The sequence below is a fragment of the Candoia aspera genome, chromosome 6 (genome assembly GCF_035149785.1).
Source record: "Candoia aspera isolate rCanAsp1 chromosome 6, rCanAsp1.hap2, whole genome shotgun sequence".
NCBI classification, from domain to species: Eukaryota; Metazoa; Chordata; class Lepidosauria; order Squamata; family Boidae; genus Candoia; species Candoia aspera.
The window spans coordinates 37,971,147-37,990,885 of record NC_086158.1 but is presented as its reverse complement, the minus strand read 5'-3'; the positions used below and the strand labels follow the sequence as shown (position 1 = coordinate 37,990,885).

General features: G+C 42.9%; 1 protein-coding gene across 1 annotated transcript in view; it reads right to left on the bottom strand.

Annotated features, from left to right (window-relative positions):
• Nucleotides 1-19,739, bottom strand: part of GPC1 (glypican 1) — a 270,795-nt gene that overhangs the window by 21,358 nt on the left and 229,698 nt on the right. The window contains exon 3 of the mRNA XM_063306739.1: nt 16,551-16,942. Coding sequence (XP_063162809.1) covers nt 16,551-16,942 — 392 coding nt within the window. The remainder of the gene's footprint in view (nt 1-16,550; nt 16,943-19,739) is intronic.

Genomic DNA, 19,739 nt, shown 5'->3' with positions numbered 1-19,739 from the left:
ACTACCGGGGCCTCAACGCAGCTTCCCTATCCAATAAATACCCCTTACCCCTCGTAAAAGACATGCTCGCCCACCTGTCCACGGGCAGAGTATTCTCCAAGCTGGACCTTCGCGAGGCATACTACCGAATCCGAATCAGGGAGGGGGACGAATGGAAAACTGTGTTCAACTGCCCCCTAGGCGCCTTTCAGTACAAAGTGCTGCCATTCGGACTAGCAGGGGCCCCGGGGGTGTTCATGCAGCTCATCAATGAGGTTCTGCATGAACACCTGTTCAAAGGGGTCCTGGTCTACATAGACGACGTCCTTATCTACTCCAAAACACACGAGGAACACGTGACCCTAGTCAGACAAGTCCTTGATAAGCTAAAAAGGGCGAAACTCTATGCCAAACCCTCAAAGTGCGAATTCCATAAAGCATGCCTAGACTACCTGGGGTACCGAATCTCCGGAGAAGGCATAGAGATGGACCCCGCAAAAGTCGAGGCGGTGGTGAATTGGGAACGCCCCCATAACAGGCGCCAACTCCAGAGCTTCCTCGGCTTCGCGAATTTTTACAGGTCATTCGCACGGGGGTTCGCGGAGATAGCCCTCCCCCTAACAGACCTCCTCAAAACTAAAGGGGTGGGGGACACATGACGCACCAAGAACCCGGGGACAGTACTAAATTGGACTCCCGCGTGCCAAACCGCATTCAACAGGCTGAAAGTGCTGTTCACCACGGAGCCAATCCTTGCGCACCCGGACCCAGAACGGCTGTTCGTGGTCCAAGCCGATGCCTCAGACTTCTCCCTGGGGGCCATACTACTCCAAAAGGACCCCACAGGAGTCCTGAAACCATGCGCCTACCTGTCGAGGAAATTCTCTGAGACAGAAAGGCGTTGGCACGTCTGGGAGAAGGAAGCCTTCGCAGTAAAATCGGCATTGGAAACATGGAGGCACCTACTAGAAGGAGCCACCCAACCATTCGAGGTCTGGACAGACCACCGGAACCTCGAGGCCCTCCGGACGCCCAGACGCCTCAGCCCAAAACAGGTCAGATGGGCCCAATTCTTCAGCCGCTTCAACTTTCAGCTGAAGTTCATGCCGGGTAAAAAGAACTTCCTGGCTGACGCCCTCTCCCGACTGCCCCAAGACGAGGAGCCCGCCCCAGACATGATCGGGACGGTCCTATCCGCTTCCCAGCTGGGGATGGCTGTGACCACCCGGAGTGGCGCTCGGAGGCAGCCCAACCCCACGGCGCAACCGACGGTGGGGCAACCAGTGACCAGACGGCGCCAACCGCAACTGCCAGGGGGGATACGCGCGGACCTCACCGCCGCCCTCAAAACCGACCCTTGGCTACTAGCAAACCCCAACAAGGTGACGATGGCACAGGACCTGGCACGGGGGGAAGGCAGAATATATGTCCCGGACTCGCAACGCCAGGCGATCTTGCGCAGATCCCACGACACCAAGCAAGCGGGACACTTCGGGTTCCTAAAGACCCTGCACCTAACACGATGTCAATTCTGGTGGCCCGCGCTGAGACGGGACGTGAAAACCTATGTAGCGTCCTGCCCGACATGCGCCAGGGCCAAACGGGCACCAGGTAAGCCCCCGGGACTTTTACAAATGGTGGCGGAGCCCTCCCGCCCATGGGAGGAAATCTCCATGGATTTCATAGTAGATCTCCCACCCAGCCAGAAGAAAACGGCCATTTGGGTGGTGAAAGACTACTTTTCGAAACAGGCCCACTTCATCCCCTGCTCATCGGTCCTGTCCGCCCAACAACTAGCCAAACTCTTCCTTATACATGTGTACAGGCTACACGGATGTCCCGCATGTGTGGTGACCGACAGGGGCACACAATTCACCTCGAAATTCTGGCGGGCCTTCCTAAAGCTGACGGGGACCCAACAAGCCCTATCCATGGCCTGGCACCCCCAGACGGACGGAGCCACAGAGGTCCTCAATGCCACCCTGGAACAATTCATACGCTCATACACCAACTACCACCAAGACAACTGGGTCGAACTGCTCCCGTTCGCAGAAGTCGCATACAATAACGCCGTCCACACGAGCACGGGGAAAACCCAGTTCGAAGTAGTCTCTGGGCGCGACTTCGTACCCATATCGGAGCTACCGCAACCCCCGGGACCCCAAGTGGACGCTAGTGACTGGGGACAGAAGATAGCGGAATCGTGGCCTATAATCACGGCAGCACTGAAGGAAGCACAGGCGGCCTACAAAGAGCAGGCCGACAAGCACCGGCGCCAGCAACCGACATTCCAGGCAGGGGATATGGTCTACCTATCCACCAAATTCCTGAAGTCACCGCAACCCTCGAAAAAACTGGGGCCTAAGTATATCGGGCCGCTTCGAGTGACACAGGTAGTGAACCCGGTGGCAATACGCCTGGACCTGCCGCACAATCTACGGAGACTCCACCCGGTATTTCACACCAGCCTCCTGAAACCTGCAACCACCTCTCGATGGCACCCAAGCACGGCACTGCCCTCCCCAGTGATGATCGACGGCCAACAACATTTTGAAGTAAGAGACATACTCGACTCTTGCCGTCAACGGGGAACACTACACTACCTAGTAAGGTGGAAACACTTCCCCCACCCAGAATGGGTGGCGGCGCAACACGTTAAGGCACCAGACCTGACCCGGGCATTCCACAGGACGTACCCCGACAAGCCGAAGGGTCGCCAAGCCGAACCGGCCCCTGAACACCCTTTCCCCCGCGGGCCGCCCCCCCCACCCGCCGCGCCCCCAGGGGAAAGGGCCCCCCAAGCCCGCGACTTGAGTAGACCTCCTCCCCCCCGGGACTCACCCTCTCCCCGCCCCGAGCCCACGAGAGAGCAACGATTGGTCACCAGTGCATGCCTGGGGGCAACGCCCAGGATGCACACATACAATGGCACTCGCACAACGCATAAAAATAAGGTTCCTACCTGGAGCTGAAAAGCACCCGACCAGCCACGCCTCTTCCCTCGACGAACTGAGCCAAACAAGCAGGGTGTGGCCGGGGCATGCGCATGCCCAGGGTGTGGTCGGGGCATGCGCACCTGGAACACACCCTAAAGATGGACACGAGGTAGAAGGCGGAACAGAGGGAGGGGCGAAAACACTCCGGCGGGAATTTAAAAAAACAAAACAAAAAACCATTTTTGACAGCTCTCCTGGAGAAAACAGGAAGGCTGGGGGGGGGCACTATTTGGACGGGGGGCAGTATGTCATGAGTGCCATTGAGCTGAAGACATCAGCACAACGGCACACATGACAATAACGAGGAAGCAGAGGAAGGGACTTAAGATAAGCATAGCACGCACAACAACAGACACAGACCCCGGCCGGATGATTCAGCCATCAGGACACAAAAGAGGAAGAAGGAAAGACAAAGACAAGGCGGATCACGAGGCACACCCAAGCTGTTAGCAAAAGCGCAACGGAGATCACCCAGCTGACAGCAGTCACCGGCTGAAGGAGGAAACCGATTATGGGCAATCCCGGGGCACCAGCTGGGGCCCCGCAACCCTTCACCTACTGGCACGAAAGCATGCAGGACAAAGGGGGGATGACGCAACCCAAGGTGAGGGGGCGCTGACCGGCGCGGGGTATTTAAACCCCGCACCGGCACGCTCCCTTCACTCTCAGCTTTTTTCGTGCAACTCTACATTTGAATAAACCTGAACCTGCTCTTCTCTGAATCAGCGTCTGTGTTTTACTCAGCGGTAGGCAGCGCATGACATCTGTGAGCTCTAGCAATGAAAATCAAGGAGCGTGGTAAAATTTCAGAATTGTGCAGACAATTGTTTTCTCAGCAACACTCTATGGAAGCAAAAGTTAGAAGTTGAAGAAGCAGGATAGAAAAAGTATTGACACTTTTGAAATTTGATGTTGGGAGACTCCTGAAAATACCATGAAAACAAGCAAATGGAACAGATCAATCTAGAGTTCTCACTTGAGGCACAAATGACCAGACTCTGATTGTCATATTTTGGACACATTATTTAAGATCTAGCTCCCTTAAGAAGTCCATAATGCTAGGAAAAGTAAAAGGAAAGAGAAGATTATGATAACCAGCAGCAAGGTAAATAGATCTGATTACAGCGATGGCTACACTGCTTGGAAATGGTCTATGTGCCATTCCTAAGAGTTAACACTAACTTAACGGTACAGTCAATGAATCAATCCAGTCTGAAGTGGTCCTTATCACTAAGAGTAAGACTACCGTATTTGGGCTGCAAAAATCCAAGTCGCTACTAGATGGCAGCAAAAAAATAATTTTCTGTCTCTCTCTGATGCCACATGGTGGTTGTCTGGCTTTTTCAGCCTAGATATAGTTGCCCTAAGCTCTTAAAAATGCTTCAGTACCATTTGCTAGACAAAGATTCACTGCTGAGAATGACTGCTATGAAAATATCACAGCTTAAGCCATTAAAGGTAAAGGTAAAGGTTTCCCTTGACATTAAGTCCAGTCGTGTCCGACTCTAGGGGGCGGTGCTCATCTCCGTTTCAAGCCGAAGAGCCGGCGTTTGTCCGTAGACAATTCCGTGGTCATGTGGCCGGCATGACTAAACGGAATGCCGTTACCTGCCCGCCAAAGCGGTACCTATTAATCTACTCACATTTGCATGTTTTCGAACTGCTAGGTTGGCAGAAGCTGGGACTAGCAACAGGAGCTCACCCCATCACGCGGATTCGAACCGTCGACCTTCCGATCAGCAAGCTCAGCAGCTATAAATTCATGTGTCTGTCCTATGCTGGTCTATGACTGTAATAAATATTTGATTTGATCTGATTTGACTCTGTCAACTTAGCTCAGCTGTGATTACTTATGCTCAGGCATACTCTTTAATCTTCCCTTTTTGTATTTTTCAAGTAAGAAATAACAATAAAATAAAGTGGGATATCATTATGATAGAGTCAGCAGGTATAAATAAACAGTATTTTGTTTAAGGATTAATATGCTAAAAATCTTTTTAAAGGTTGGGCTCTACTATGTGTTCAGTGACTGCATGCAAAAAGAGGACAGGATAATATTGAATCTGTGGCTCCCATTCTTTATTATAGGCACACTCTGGAAGAACAGTCAAAATATATGAAAAGGCTTAGGTGACTGAGTCTAATGTTTCAGTTTCAGTTCACAAAACATACTCTATTCCAAAGCAGTTTCAGCTTTTCCCAAATGAAAATGATGAAATGATGAAAAGCAGATGGAAACGAGTAAGCAAATCTGTCAATTATAATGTGGGGCAAAATGGGGCCCATTTAATGTTGAAGTCTCACTACAGTATTTATAACTGGAGAGACAATATAGCTAAATTTTTCCAGTTGAGACAAATGCTATTTAGAATGTTGAACTACGACTGGATCATCCTCATGAATATTTGAAGAAATGGGTTGCTCTAGTGTGAGATACCTTAGATCGCTGTGTTTTTCCCCATGTTATTTCACACATATATAAAGCCACTGGGAGAGTTCATCCACCAGTTCAGGGTGAGCTGTCACTACTAAGCTGATGACACATAGTTGTACCTTGCTGCTCTGGACCAAGTTGGAGATGCCATACAAAGCTTGAACTACTGTTTAGAGGTTGTCAGGCTCTGAATGGGGCAAAATTAACTCAGATTAAGTGCCTCCAAGAAGGAGTTGCTGTACATCAGTAAATATCCAGGAACATTGGCCCTGGTGATCGCTTTGGATGGGGTACTACTACACCCAAAATAATTGGTGTGTGACTTGGGGGTCCTCCGGGAGGCTGTAATTAAATATGAGTTTTGGCTGATACTACATTCTAGGACACTCAGATATTGGTAATTCATGCTTTATTTATTTATTTATTAAAATTTATTGGCTGCCCACCTCCAGTGGACTCTCATACTACCTGGCTGGATACCAGGTGGCTGGATTACTATAATGAATTCTGGGGCAGCCTTTGGAGACAACCCAGAAATTACAGCTGATCCATTATCAAGACAAGTAGATAAACTTTTCATAACCTGGTCTACCTTGTAGGGCTGGCACCCTCCTATCTGAACTGAGGGGGCTAGTTCTTTGTGGCAGCTCCCATACTTTGGAATTCTTTACTCCCAGAAATCCATATAGTTCCCTCAGATCTTCAAAGAGAGTTTATTTTCCCTGGGTCTTCAACCACATTTAGGTTTATCACTCCCCCATCATGGGATGTTGTTTATTCGTTTAGTCATTTCTGACTCCTCGTGACTTCATGGACCAGCCCACGCCAGAGTTTCCTGTCGGTTGTCAACACCCCCAGCTCCCCCAGGGATGAGTCCGTCACCTCTAGAATATCATCCATCCACCTTGCCCTTGGTCGGCCCCCCTTCCTTTTGCCCTCCACTCTCCCTAGCATCAGCATCTTCTCCAGGGTGTCCTGTCTTCTCATTATGTGCCCAAAGTATTTCAGTTTTGCCTTTAATATCATTCCCTTCCCTCAAATGAGCAGTCTGGCTTTATTTCCTGGAGGATGGACTGGTTTGATCTTCTTGCAGTCCAAGGCACTCTCAGAATTTTCCTCCAACATCACAGTTCAAAAGCATCGATCTTCCTTCTCTCAGCCTTCCTTATGGTCCAGCTCTCGCAGCCATACATTACTACAGGGAACACCATTGCTTTAACTATGCGGACCTTTGTTGTCAGTGTGATGTCTCTGCTCTTAACTATTTTATCGAGATTTGTCATTGCTCTTCTCCCAAGGATTAAACATCTTCTGATTTCCTGACTGCAGTCAGCATCTGCAGTAATCTTCGCACCTAGGAATACAAAGTCTTTCACTGCTTCTACATTTTCTCCCTCTATTTGCCAGTTATCAATCAAGCTGGTTGCCATAATCTTGGTTTTTTTGAGGTTTAGCTGCAAGCCAGCTTTTGCACTTCCTTCTTTCACCTTCATCATAAGGCTCCTCAGTTCCTCTTCGCTTTCAGCCATCAAAGTGGTATCATCTGCATATCTGAGATTGTTAATGTTTCCTCCAGTGATTTTGACCCCAGCCTTGGATTCCTCAAGCCCAGCATGTCGCATGATGTGTTCTGCATACAAGTTGAATAGGTAGGGTGAGAGTATACAGCCCTGCTGCACTCCTTTCCCAATCTTAAACCAGTCTGTTGTTCCATGGTCTGTTCTTACTGTTGCTACTTGGTCGTTATACAGATTCTTCAGGAGGCATACAAGATGACTTGGTATCCCCATACCACTAAGAACTTGCCACAATTTGTTATGGTCCACACAGTCAAAGGCTTTAGAATAGTCAATAAAACAGAAATAGATGTTTTTCTGAAACTCCCTGGCTTTTTCCATTATCCAGCGGATATTGGCAATTTGGTCCCTAGTTCCTCTGCCTTTTCTAAACCTGTAGATCTGGCAATTCTCGCGCCATGAATTGCTGAAGTCTACCTTGCAGGATCTTGAGCATTACCTTACTGGCATGTGAAATGGGTGCCACTGTTCGATAGTTTGAACATTCTTTAGTGTTTCCCTTTTTTGGTATGGGGATATAAGTTGATTTTTTCCAGTCTGATGGCCATTCTTGTGTTTTCCAAATTTGCTGACATATAGCATGTATTACCTTGACAGCATCATCTTGCACAATTTTGAACAGTTCAGCTGGGATGCCGTTGTCTCCTGCTGCCTTGTTATTAGCAATGCTTCTTAAGGCCCATTCAACCTCACTCTTCAGGATGTCTGGCTCTAGCTCACTGACCACTGTCAAAGCTATCCCCGATATTGTTATCCTTCCTATACAGGTCTTCTGTATATTCTTGCCACCTTTTCTTGATCTCTTCTTCTTCTGATAGGTCCTTGCCATCTTTGTTTTTGATCATACCCATTTTGGCCTGGAATTCACCTCCGATGTTTCTAATTTTCTGGAAGAGGTCTCTTGTCCTTCCTATTCTATTGTCTTCTTCCACTTCCACGTGTTGCTTGTTTAAAATAATTCCTTATCTCTTCTGGCTAACCTCTGGAATTTTGCATTTAATTGGGCATATCTCCCCCTATCACTGTTGCCTTTTGCTTTCCTTCTTTCTTGGGCTACTTCTAGTGTCTCAGCAGCCAGCCATTTTTGCCTTCTTGGTTTTCTCTTTCTTTGGGATGTATTTTGTTGCCGCCTCCTGAACAATGTTGCGAACCTCTGTCCATAGTTCTTCCAGGACCCTATCTACTAAGTCCAGTCCCTTAAATCTATTCTTCACCTCCACTGCATATTCCTTAGGAATATCAGTGAGCTCATATCTAGCTGATCTGTGGGTCTTCCCTAATCTCTTGAGTTTGATCCTAAATTGTGCAATAATAAGTTTGTGATCTGAACTACAGTCAGCTCCAGGTCTTGTTTTTACAGACTGTATAGATGTCCGCCACCTTTGGCTGCAAAGGATGTAGTCAATCTGATTTCGGTGTTGTCCATCTGGTGAAGTCCATGTATAAAGCCGGCTCTTAGGTTGTTGGAAGAGAGTGTTTGTTATGCAGAGTGAGTTGTCTTGGCAAAATTCTACCAGCCTATGTCCTGTTTCGTTTTGTTCTCCCAGGCCATGCTTACCTGTAATTCCAGGTGTCATTTGACTGCCCACCTTAGCATTCCAGTCTCCTGTGATGAAAATAACATCTCTTTTAGGCGTGTTGTCCAGTAGGTGCTGCAGATCCTCATAGAACTGCTCTACTTCAGCTTCTTCAGCATCTGTGGTTGGGGCGTATATTTGGATCACTGTGATGTTAGATGGCTTGCCCTGAATTCGAATTGAGATCATTCTATCGTTTTTTGGATTGTATCCAAGCACTGCTTTTGCCACTTTACTATTAATTATGAAGGCTACTCCATTTCTTCTGTGGTCCTCTTGTCCACAGTAGTAGATCTGGTGGTCATTTGATGTGAAGTGGCCCATTCCAGTCCATTTCAGTTCACTGACGCCCAAAATGTCTATCTTTAATCTTGACATCTCACCAATAACCACATACAATTTCACCACCAGCACCGTTGGCTGCTAGCCGTCCTTTCGGCTTTGAGCTAGCTGCGTCATCACATCTGGGGCTAGTTGAACTCATCCTCTGTTCCTCTCCAGTAGCATTTTGACCATCTTCCGACCTGGGGGTTTCATCTTCCGATGGTATACCGACATATCTCTGGTTGTACTGATCCATTTAGTTTTCACGGCAAGAATACTGGGGTGGGTTGCCATTACCTTCCCCAGGGATCGCATTTAGTCTGACCTCTCTGTCATGACCTTCCCATCTTGGGTGGCCCTTTACGGTTTAGCTCATGGCATCATTGAGGTGCTCAAGCTCCAGCACCACGACAAGGTAACGATCCTTTGCTGAAGCCATGATGGGATAGGATTGATTTATTGGTAGCAAATGCATTACTATTGTTTTTTTTACAATTTGATTTATTACTATTCTTTCTGATCTCACTTTTCTGTGAGATGGGTGACTATACAAAGTTGATAAATAAATAAATAAATAACGTAGGAATTTTAGAGAGCTAAATTTTGGTTGGTTGGGTATTTCATTCATTCAAACGTGTTCCAACAAGCTTTCATCAAACAGATGTGAGGAATGCTCTGCCTGACATTTAAAGATCTGCCTGTACCTTTAACTGAGGGAAATTAAAGAGGTATTTTCCAAGAGTCATATTAAGAAGTCAAGGTTAAAGTTCAGGACTGGTTTAGGCTTGTTTAAGTATCCTGAACAAATAATCTTTCTGTTCATAAGAAATATGCACAGTATCCCCTAGAATGAATGAATAAATAATTCAGATAAGGAGCAGACCAAGGCCAATGCAATATGTTGCACTTTTTGCAGATCTATTTCATTTTTTCTGCGTCCAAGTATTCTGGCTGAGAATTCAACTAGGGGTTACTTACGCACATCAACTAGGCAACCCCTGGAATTATTTCTCTTTTTGAATAACTACCTCACAGGAAATCAGAGCTGTATGCCATCTAGATTTGATATGATTTAAGTTTAAGAAACTTTTTTTTACATTTCTTTTTAAAATATGGCATGAAGCTCAGCAGTCTGCAGATTTAGCATAATTATAGATGATATGAAAATAGAATTTACTACTTTCTCAGATAAATATATAAGCAGAAAGTATATTACTAGCTCACATATTGTGCTAAATATAATTATCCAGACTTAGTTATTCATAAGGTAGACTACAGTTGTTTATGCTCTAAGTATGACCAAGTCTATAATCAACCCATTCAAATGAAATTCATTAACAACTTATTTTTATCCATCAAGGACACATAAAGGTCAGAATTTTTAATGATGAATACAATATGCACTGAATTAGGGATCAGTTTAGACATTTTGCCTATTCTAGAGCCATTTCTGAAAAAAATTCAAAGAACTTCGTATTTTGATAAATTCTATAAAAAGTGAAGTCAGGGAATTGGTCTGACATATACACAGGAGTATACAAAACAAAATGAAAGTGCAAAGTCATTTTAATACAGGGACATATTGGATTTCAGTGTCTAAGGCAACACAACAAGCACACCCTATGGTGCCATCCTTTATTCTTGATAAACAATGACATTTTATGAAAGCTGTCACCAGCCATTATTGTGCAGTTACGATCTAAGTTGAGAAATGTGCAGACATGCCTCTGTGAGTTGTGTGTGCGGGGAAGAGAGAGAATTATATTAATGTGGTAATAAAAACTAATCACTTAATAAAACTGGATTCATTTATTTATTATACCTGAAAAACAGCAAAAACAAGTCTATTGCTTGTGTGCTTCTTGCTCCATGGTAAGCTGCAATCCAGGGTATTTATATTTAGCATAATAGCAGAATTTTAATTTTTACAACATTTGTGTTGCAAAAGGACTAATGATCCAAGAATTGTTGCTTGACATGTATTTATCCCCCACCTTAAAAACAAACAAAAAACTAGCAGATCTGTCAGGAGAAAAAAAATGCATCTGGAGAGAGTGTGACAGCAAAATGAGCATGTATTATAATCGTCTATACTGAAGTGGTATTTATTTTCTTCATTCTGCTCTGTTCAAGTCAATTAAGTTACAAGGAATGTGTGTGTACAGATCCACCAGAATCTATAGTATGTACTATAGATATACGTATCTCTCTATGAATATGTATATGCATATACATGTGAGGAGCTTTAAATATAGAGCAAAGAGTAAATCTCTAACAGTGTTATTAGCAATTTTTTTTCTACATGATAAATCCTTCTTATACATAGTGGTCTGTTTTTTGATTTGGAAAAGGAAATTCCATAAAATTCTTCTGAAGATTCTCTGTTTGAGTTTCAGAATTGGCTCGCTGATGTGGAAATTCCAAGGCTCTACATCACATTAAGAGCTTGGTGGATGAGGGCAAGACTGATGAGGGGAAGAAGGTGCTAGTATGTTCATCTTCACTCTCCCTTTTATTAAAAATATTGACAGAATGTCTGAATGAAAAAAAAACCCACTGGGGGATGATTTAGAATTTGTATTAGACTGTTATTCCTCCACTGTGTAGAACAACATATTATTTTTCTTTTGAAGTTTACCCCTAAAGTAAAGTTTTAAGGCAAAAGGAGGTATGCTAATGGAGCTTAAGAAAACATGGCTCATCCCCCCATACTCTTTGCTTCAAGCACTGTTTTCCTCTACCAAAGACAGAGAGGAATTCCACTGAGGATAAAGCATTGGGAGGAGGGAGAGGCGCTATGGAGAAGTCCACCACCTGTTTTAACAGATGGGTCTGAAACGATCAATTCAACTTGAGCCTAAGGGCCAATACCAGCCTTCCCCAACCTGGTCCCCTGAAGACATGTTGAGAAAGTTTTGTGGTATTCTGGAAAAAAAAAATTCTGTCATGGTATGCCTTTCAATCTTTTGCTCTTAGAAATTAGTGTGACTTTCCAAACAGAACAGTGCTTCAAAAAAAAAGGTAAGAAGATAGAGAGCTAACCTAAATTTATAGGAGGCATATATGTTAGAAACATTCCCTTATTAACATTACCCAATGGAATAAAGTACAACATTATTATATTGTAACCATTTGTTTATTTTGTTGGAACCACTTGTTGTTGTTGTTTATTCGTTTAGGCGCTTCCGACTCTTTGTGACTTCATGGACCAGCCCACGCCAGAGCTTCCTGTCGGTTGTCAACACCCCCAGCTCCCCCAGGGACGAGTCCGTCACCTCTAGAATATCATCCATCCACCTTGCCCTTGGTCGGCCCCTCTTCCTTTTGCCTTCCACTCTCCCTAGCATCAGCATCTTCTCCAGGGTGTCCTGTCTTCTCATGATGTGGCCAAAGTATTTCAGTTTTGCCTTTAATATCATTCCCTCAAGTGAGCAGTCTGGCTTTATTTCCTGGAGTATGGACTGGTTTGATCTTCTTGCAGTCCAAGGAACTGTCAGAATTTTCCTCCAACACCACAGTTCCAAAGCATCTATCTTCCTTCACTCAGCTTTCCTTATGGTCCAGCTCTCGCAGCCATATGTTACTACTGGAGATACCATTGCTTTAACTATGCGGACCTTTGTTGTCAGTGTGATGTCTCTGCTGTTAACTATTTTATTGAGATTTGTCTCTTCTGGCTAACCTCTGGAATTTTGCATTTAATTGGGCATATCTCCCCCTATCACTGTTGCCTTTTGCTTTCCTCCTTTCTTGGGCTACTTCTAGTGTCTCAGCAGACAGCCATTTTGCCTTCTTGGTTTTCTCTTTCTTTGGGATGTATTCTGTTGCTGCCTCCTGAACAATGTTGCGAACTTCTGTCCATAGTTCTTCGGGGACCCTATCTACTAAGTCCAGTCCCTTAAATCTATTCTTCACCTCCACTGCATATTCCTTAGGAATATTAGTGAGCTCATATCTAGCTGATCTGTGGGTCTTCCCTAATCTCTTGAGTTTGATCCTAAATTGTGCAATAATAAGTTTGTGATCTGAACTACAGTCAGCTCCAGGTCTTGTTTTTACCGACTGTATAGATGTCCGCCACCTTTGGCTGCAAAGGATGTAGTCAGTCTGATTTCGGTGTTGTCCATCTGGTGAAGTCCATGTATAAAGCCATCTCTTAGGTTATTGGAAGAGAGTGTTTGTTATGCAGAGTGAGTTCCCTTGGTAAAATTCTACCAGCCTATGTCCTGCTTCGTTTTGTTCTCCCAGGCCATGCTTACCTGTAATTCCAGGTGTCATTTGACTGCCCACCTTAGCATTCCAGTCTCCTGTGATGAAAATAACATATTTTAGGCGTGTTGTCCAGTAGGTGCTGCAGATCCTCATAGAACTGCTCTACTTCAGCTTCTTCAGCATCTGTGGTTGGGGCGTATATTTGGATCACTGTGATGTTAGTTGGCTTGCCCTGAATTTGAATTGAGATCATTCTATTGTTTTTTGGATTGTATCCAAGCACTGCTTTAGCCACTTTACTCTTAATTATGAAGGCTACTCCATTTCTTCTGTGGTCCTCTTGTCCACAGTAGTAGATCTGGTGGTCATTTGATGTGAAGTGGCCCACTCCAGTCCATTTCAGTTCACTGACGCCCAAAATGTCTATCTTTAATCTTGACATCTCACCAATAACCACATCCAATTTGCCCTGGCTCATAGATCTTACATTCCAGGTTCCAATGGTGTGTTGATCCTTAGAACATCGGATTCGCCGTTCACCACCAGCACCGTTGGCTGCTAGCCGTCCTTTCGGCTTTGAGCTAGCTGCGTCATCACATCTGGGGCTAGTTGAACTCATCCTCTGTTCCTCCCCAGTAGCATTTTGACCATCTTCCGACCTGGGGGTTTCATCTTCCGATGGTATACCAACATATCTCTGGTCGTACTGATCCATTTAGTTTTCACGGCAAGAATACTGGGGTGGGTTGCCATTACCTTCCCCAGGGATTGCATTTAGTCTGACCTCTCTGTCATGACCTTCCCATCTTGGGTGACCCTTTACGGTTTAGCTCATGGCGTCATTGAGGTGGTCAAGCACCAGCACCATGACAAGGTAATGATCCTTTGCTGAAGGTTGGAAGCGCTAGACATCAAAAATGTAACATGAACTGAATTTCATGGTGAGCTTAATTATTAAGTGATTAAGGATCATTTAAATATGATCCTCCAGCTTTATAACTTGTTCATAGCCTTGGAACACTGCTATGAACAAGTTATAAAGCTGGAGGATCATAATCCTTGGAACACTATCTTTAAATAGGTCTGGTGTCTGAATAATGCTGTTTCATCTCAGAGTGAAGTTTGTTATACTGATATGCCTTTTGACAGAATTCTATTACGCCTGAACAAATTCCACTTCTTTACCAATTCAGGCTACTACTGCAAAGGGGAAGCAAATCATTGGACAGAAAACACTATCCAGAAGTCAATACACTTAGAAGACCGGGGAAAAATGAAGTGTGAAGTGTGTCACAGAGAACTTCTAGGGTATACATTATTGTCATGCTGGCTCTTTCACCTGACCTATTTCCACAGGATGCTTACGATAGGGTGACTATTGAGAGAATACTTTATAGTGTGTGAAAAGCAGTCTCATGGATCCATTCACAGAGCTGCTTCCAGCACTGGCCTATTTTCCTTAATTTTGCTAACCTGCCAGCAGAATTAAGGTGGTATGAGAAAGTATTACCCAGGGATTATCTTGTGGATAATACAAAATGCTTTCTTAGCAGGTCACAAAATTGCATATATGCTAAAGAACGTCTGGCAAGAAATCTCTAGGCTGGCCACCTACAGCCCTCAAATAGCAAAATATTTCATTCATACTAAAATAAAGGTATTTTGAAATAGTCATGAACAGTTTCAGGCTCCGTTGCATTACCATTCAAAATTTAATGTTTGAATTACTCTTCATCGAGGATGACTAATGGGAGAACTAATGCTTTATGCCATTTCTGGGGTTGTGAGCAGAGCCCACCTAATGTGCAATTCAGTAAGCAGCTTTCCTTCTGTTTTCTTTCAGTCCAGCCATCATGCAGACCTTTCTATCACTACAAGAGCTTCTGGAATATAGTGATCCAACTGAAGGGCAAACTGAAAAGGAAAATGGCTGAAATGTTAAAAGATTACAAAGGCCTGGTAGCTGGGGCAAGTAAGGAACTTTAGCTGTGGCAAAAACAGGAAGCAGAAGTAATTAAAAATGAAAATGTTGCTTGACCTGAACAACAAAATAGTTCTCTTCATGCAATTTACTGGCTCTTTCTAAGGCTGGCTTATGAGTAGTTTTTTTTTTTTTTTTGCTTTGTCTACAGCAGATTTTATCAAATAAGGATCAACTACAATAAGAATGGTACAGATTGCTATACCCTTGTTTGTGGATGTGAATACAAACCTGAGCCACGGGGCAAGTTAGGTATAATATATCTTAGATAAAGGGAATTACACTGCACACCTCTGCAAACAAGGCACAGGAAGTACAATGATTTTGGGTGTTTATTCTCCAGCACTGTATGATTTATCACTTATTTGACATACTAAAGGAAAGCTCCTTATTTTACTATTGCTACTTGCAAGGGGATTTCTAATGAGACTAGAGGGTAAACATGAGAAATAAAAATATATTTCATTAGTCTAACATCATATACTTCTGCAGCACTCTGTAACATAATTCTTTTTACCTTCCAAGCAACTTCCCCAGTATGTACTGTGCTAACCTGCATGATCTTTCTCTGTGCATGTGCATTTTATAGCATCAAGCATAAAAGGAGCTTGACATGTTTCATAGCAAACCTGCAAATATTTAGTTGCCTTAAGGGCTCTTTCCCACAATGTTTTCAGTAATATGGAAGCCACTATGATTTCGCTTCTTATAATTCTCTGGAAATGCCATATGACAGGATCCTAAACATCCCCATGTCACCTTACTCTAGTTTCTGGTAGAGAAACTAGTTCCCTGACTTGGGAAGAACTGGTAGTATGAAAGTGGCAGGAGAAGCAACGATGCTGCAATGAGAGAGTTATAAGGCAATTCATTCTTTAACTAGATGGCCACTATGTTCCATAGAAGTTATTGAAAACTAGCCACAAATTTAAAGAAATTTTAATTCTAACTACATTCTATGCTTGTGAGTTACTAGAGGCATTTGGCTCTTCAGTATGGTTACCATAACATGCTGTTACTTTTTCCTCCTAAAGACACTGCATATGACCTTGGGCAGCTTCCAGGTCTCACTATGCTGATGTCACATGGCCATGCCCTTCCTAGAATATTTAGCTTTGACTGTCACTATTGTGTTTTGCCCACAATACCCCAGACACTATGTTGATCTGATGTAATACAGCAAAAAGCAAATGGCACCTCTGAGCAATTTAACACTCAAAAAGAAAGAATCCCACTGCTTTGCTGAATTGCAGGATGAATCCTGCTATGACAAAACTTTGGGACAGCACCCACAAACCTGAAGGAAGCTCTCTGCTTGGAGTAATTATTTACTGAAAGCGGAAAATGGCACTAACTAATGAATCTGTTTGCCTTGTCTAATACAGTGCTAAATGTATTTCCCAGAGTAAATAGATACTTTAAAACTTCTCAGGAAGGGTGATCACATAGCAGTTTAAGCTAATGACCTACCTGAGAGACCTTCCTGACAACATCGTTGCCCACACCAAGTCCCTGCACAAAGGAACGGACTGCAATAAAGGCCCTTGTTGCCTTGAGCTTCAGGTCCCTTGGAACCTCTCCAAATGGCTTATGCTGCTCCGAGTGCTTCACTATGCAGTCCACATACTCATCCGGAAGCTGGTACTGAGGATTCATCAACTTGAAGAGCCGCTCTAGCAGGCGAGTCCAAAATTCATTGAGGGCTTCTTCTAAGTTGATGTTAGGACCTCGATAATAATGCCGCAGCTCACTATACAAGTCTTTGAAAAGCTTTATGTTCTGGAGATAAAGGTCTCCATACATACCAGGAAATGTGTCATAAAGTGCCTTCTCTGATTTGTTTAACAAATCCTGGAAGTAACCTGAAATTAAAAAATAGGGGAAACAGGTCACTAGGAGAATCAGGAATTTCTGGAATGATATTAACCAGAGTTCAAAGACATCTTCAAATTAATTTATTGCACTATTATGAAATGGAAATGAAAAGGCAGGTATCTTAAATACACTGGTATCTTCAAGAATAGAAAATGATTATGTGTCATCTGCATAGTGCTTTTTGACTGTATAGATGCAAAACCAGATTCAAATTCAGAACTGTGAAACATTTCTTCCCAAAAGTCAATATCCAAAATAATACCTCCTCAACATTCCCATGAATGTGTAAGACACAGCACTGCATTCGCCCTTGTTTATTGTACATCTAGCAATCAGGCACTGATGAAACTTTGGCAAAAATGGATGGACAAATTTATCCATGTGAAATATGCCCAAACATATTTTATGGAATTTTTAGGATGATGGCAACAGGCATTAATTACATTTAGATTTGATCATACTGCTTAATTCCCAAGATAATATATGCACATCACTATGTAAATCAGTATGACAAAAGGCCAACAGGATTAAAAGATGCTAAATGCTTCTTTTCCATGCTGCTGATCCTGACAGGAACGTATGTGCATAAGCTTACAATCCTATTTAAGAGAATATATTAAAAATAAGTCCATTTAGAAGGAGAATAAGGTCTAAAAGGTCTTAATATTTGCTCTTGGTATTAAAATAAGACATTTAAAAAATTACTTGACAACTTACAAAATTTTTTCATTTTAAAAGGAACAACATGACAGATAGCATTCTGGTTCATTATCACCAATCTCATATTTATTAAAAGACAGCAAATACTATGTCCTTTCAAAGCATTTTTCCATGGTGCTGATAACATTCTGACTGAGACATTATTTTCCTTTCAGATATCACTGGTGAATATTTATACCAAGAATAGCAAGCCATTAAATCCTATAATGCTCGTACAGTTTAGTAAAAAGCATACTCTGTAAAATAGAAAAATAAAAACTCTCTAAGTAGTTATCTGAACTCCATTTAGCCCAAAGGCACAATTACGGGAACCATCCTAGCTTTGTGCCAAATGGTAGGGTGGTACAGATTCCAGACCTGTGGAACTATTTAGTTTTATCAGTTACTTGACAATATCCTCCAAGCAGAATCAGCTGCAAAAAGCACAAACCTGGCCTGAAATCACACAAATATGGTTTATTTGGTTTTGGCTCAGTGTTTTGTCAACACTACCATTATGGTTGGTAAACAATGATTTATAGCATAGCATGTGGTGTGACTCCAGCTAAATGTGGATTATTCAGCAAAGAATGGTTAAGCAAATGAGAGTTAAGAATGTTGCATGAATGCATACATAGAATGAAAACAAATGTATCTCTGAGTACATTTTAAGTCTAAAAAAGATTTTAGCTTAGTGGGAAAAATTGTTAAAAGATACCACTATTAAAAAATAAAACTGTACTGAAGAACCACTACAAATTACATAGTCTTATCTAATCTATCTTATTTATTTTCTTCTATGAAATACAACTACTGGATATCTACATTTCTCTTCAGAATTATGACACATTTCATTGCCAGAGACTCCATTACCCTATTGTATCAGATCAAGTATTTTTACATACAGGTATCTGTATGGAGCTGCACTGACGGATACCAGTGTTAATTAACAATATAGCGCAATTCTCTGTGACTCTTTCGGACCCCAGCTACAGCAGCTGGTCAGTCAGGCTCCTACTACAAAGAGACCATATGCAGTTATATATGTGGACTGCAAGGAAGAAATATTAATATTTCTGCCATATTCAAGAGGTAGCTGAAGTGTTTAGCCTTTAAACTCAATAAAAGCCCTGGAATCATTCATAGCAGCAAAAAAGCTTCTTGAACAGTGGGAATAGTATATTTCATTTATTTATGCAACCTTTAAATAGCCTATTCATTCTAACAATATTCTCAAAATGGAGAACAATTAAAACCATTTATAATAAGTTCTACACAATTTACAAATTGGTGGTGGTGATGAGGAGATGATAATCATCAGCGTATGTATAACATACTTAAAACCAGAAAACATCTGGAAATATTGTAGTACAGGATATGAATAAGAAAACTAATAGGAAGAGTCACAGATATTTAATCTAAAGTCTGAGTGAACTGATGCATGGCAATCTGGTACCAAAAACTTACAAGGCTTAGTATCATCAACCATAACTGAACAGGAAGAAAGTTCTACAATCGGAAAGCATGTAATAGAATTCTTTTTCTCAAGTCAGGGCATAACAACCCCCTAACAAATGCAGCATTCTCAAGAGGACACCCCCACTAGATCTTAGATGTAATGTAAAGGAGAAATCCTAAGCCACAAAGTAATACCTTTAAATCAGCCAAATAGCAAATGGCAGTTAGTGCAGTGCCTTCAAATAGGTATAGTGTATTCATAGTAAGTTCCTCAAGAATGGAACCATGGACGTTAGTCCAGAGGTGATGCAGAGAATTGCAATTGAAAGTATCTTCATACTGATGGCTACCTTGAATATTTTCATACAGATGTTGAATAATACTGAGGTTACAATGGTGCTCCATGGAATCCAATTGCCATAGGTTTGAGGAACAGTCACCCAATGCCATCCTCTGAACCCAATTCTGAAGAGAGGAGTAGAACCACTATAATACTGTACCCCCAATTCCCAACCCATATAACTGGTCTAGGAAGATACCACAGTCAATGGTATCAAAAGCCACCAAAAATCAAGGAAAATAAACATGGTTACCTTTTTCTGTCTTTTCTCACCCTTAAAGGGTTAA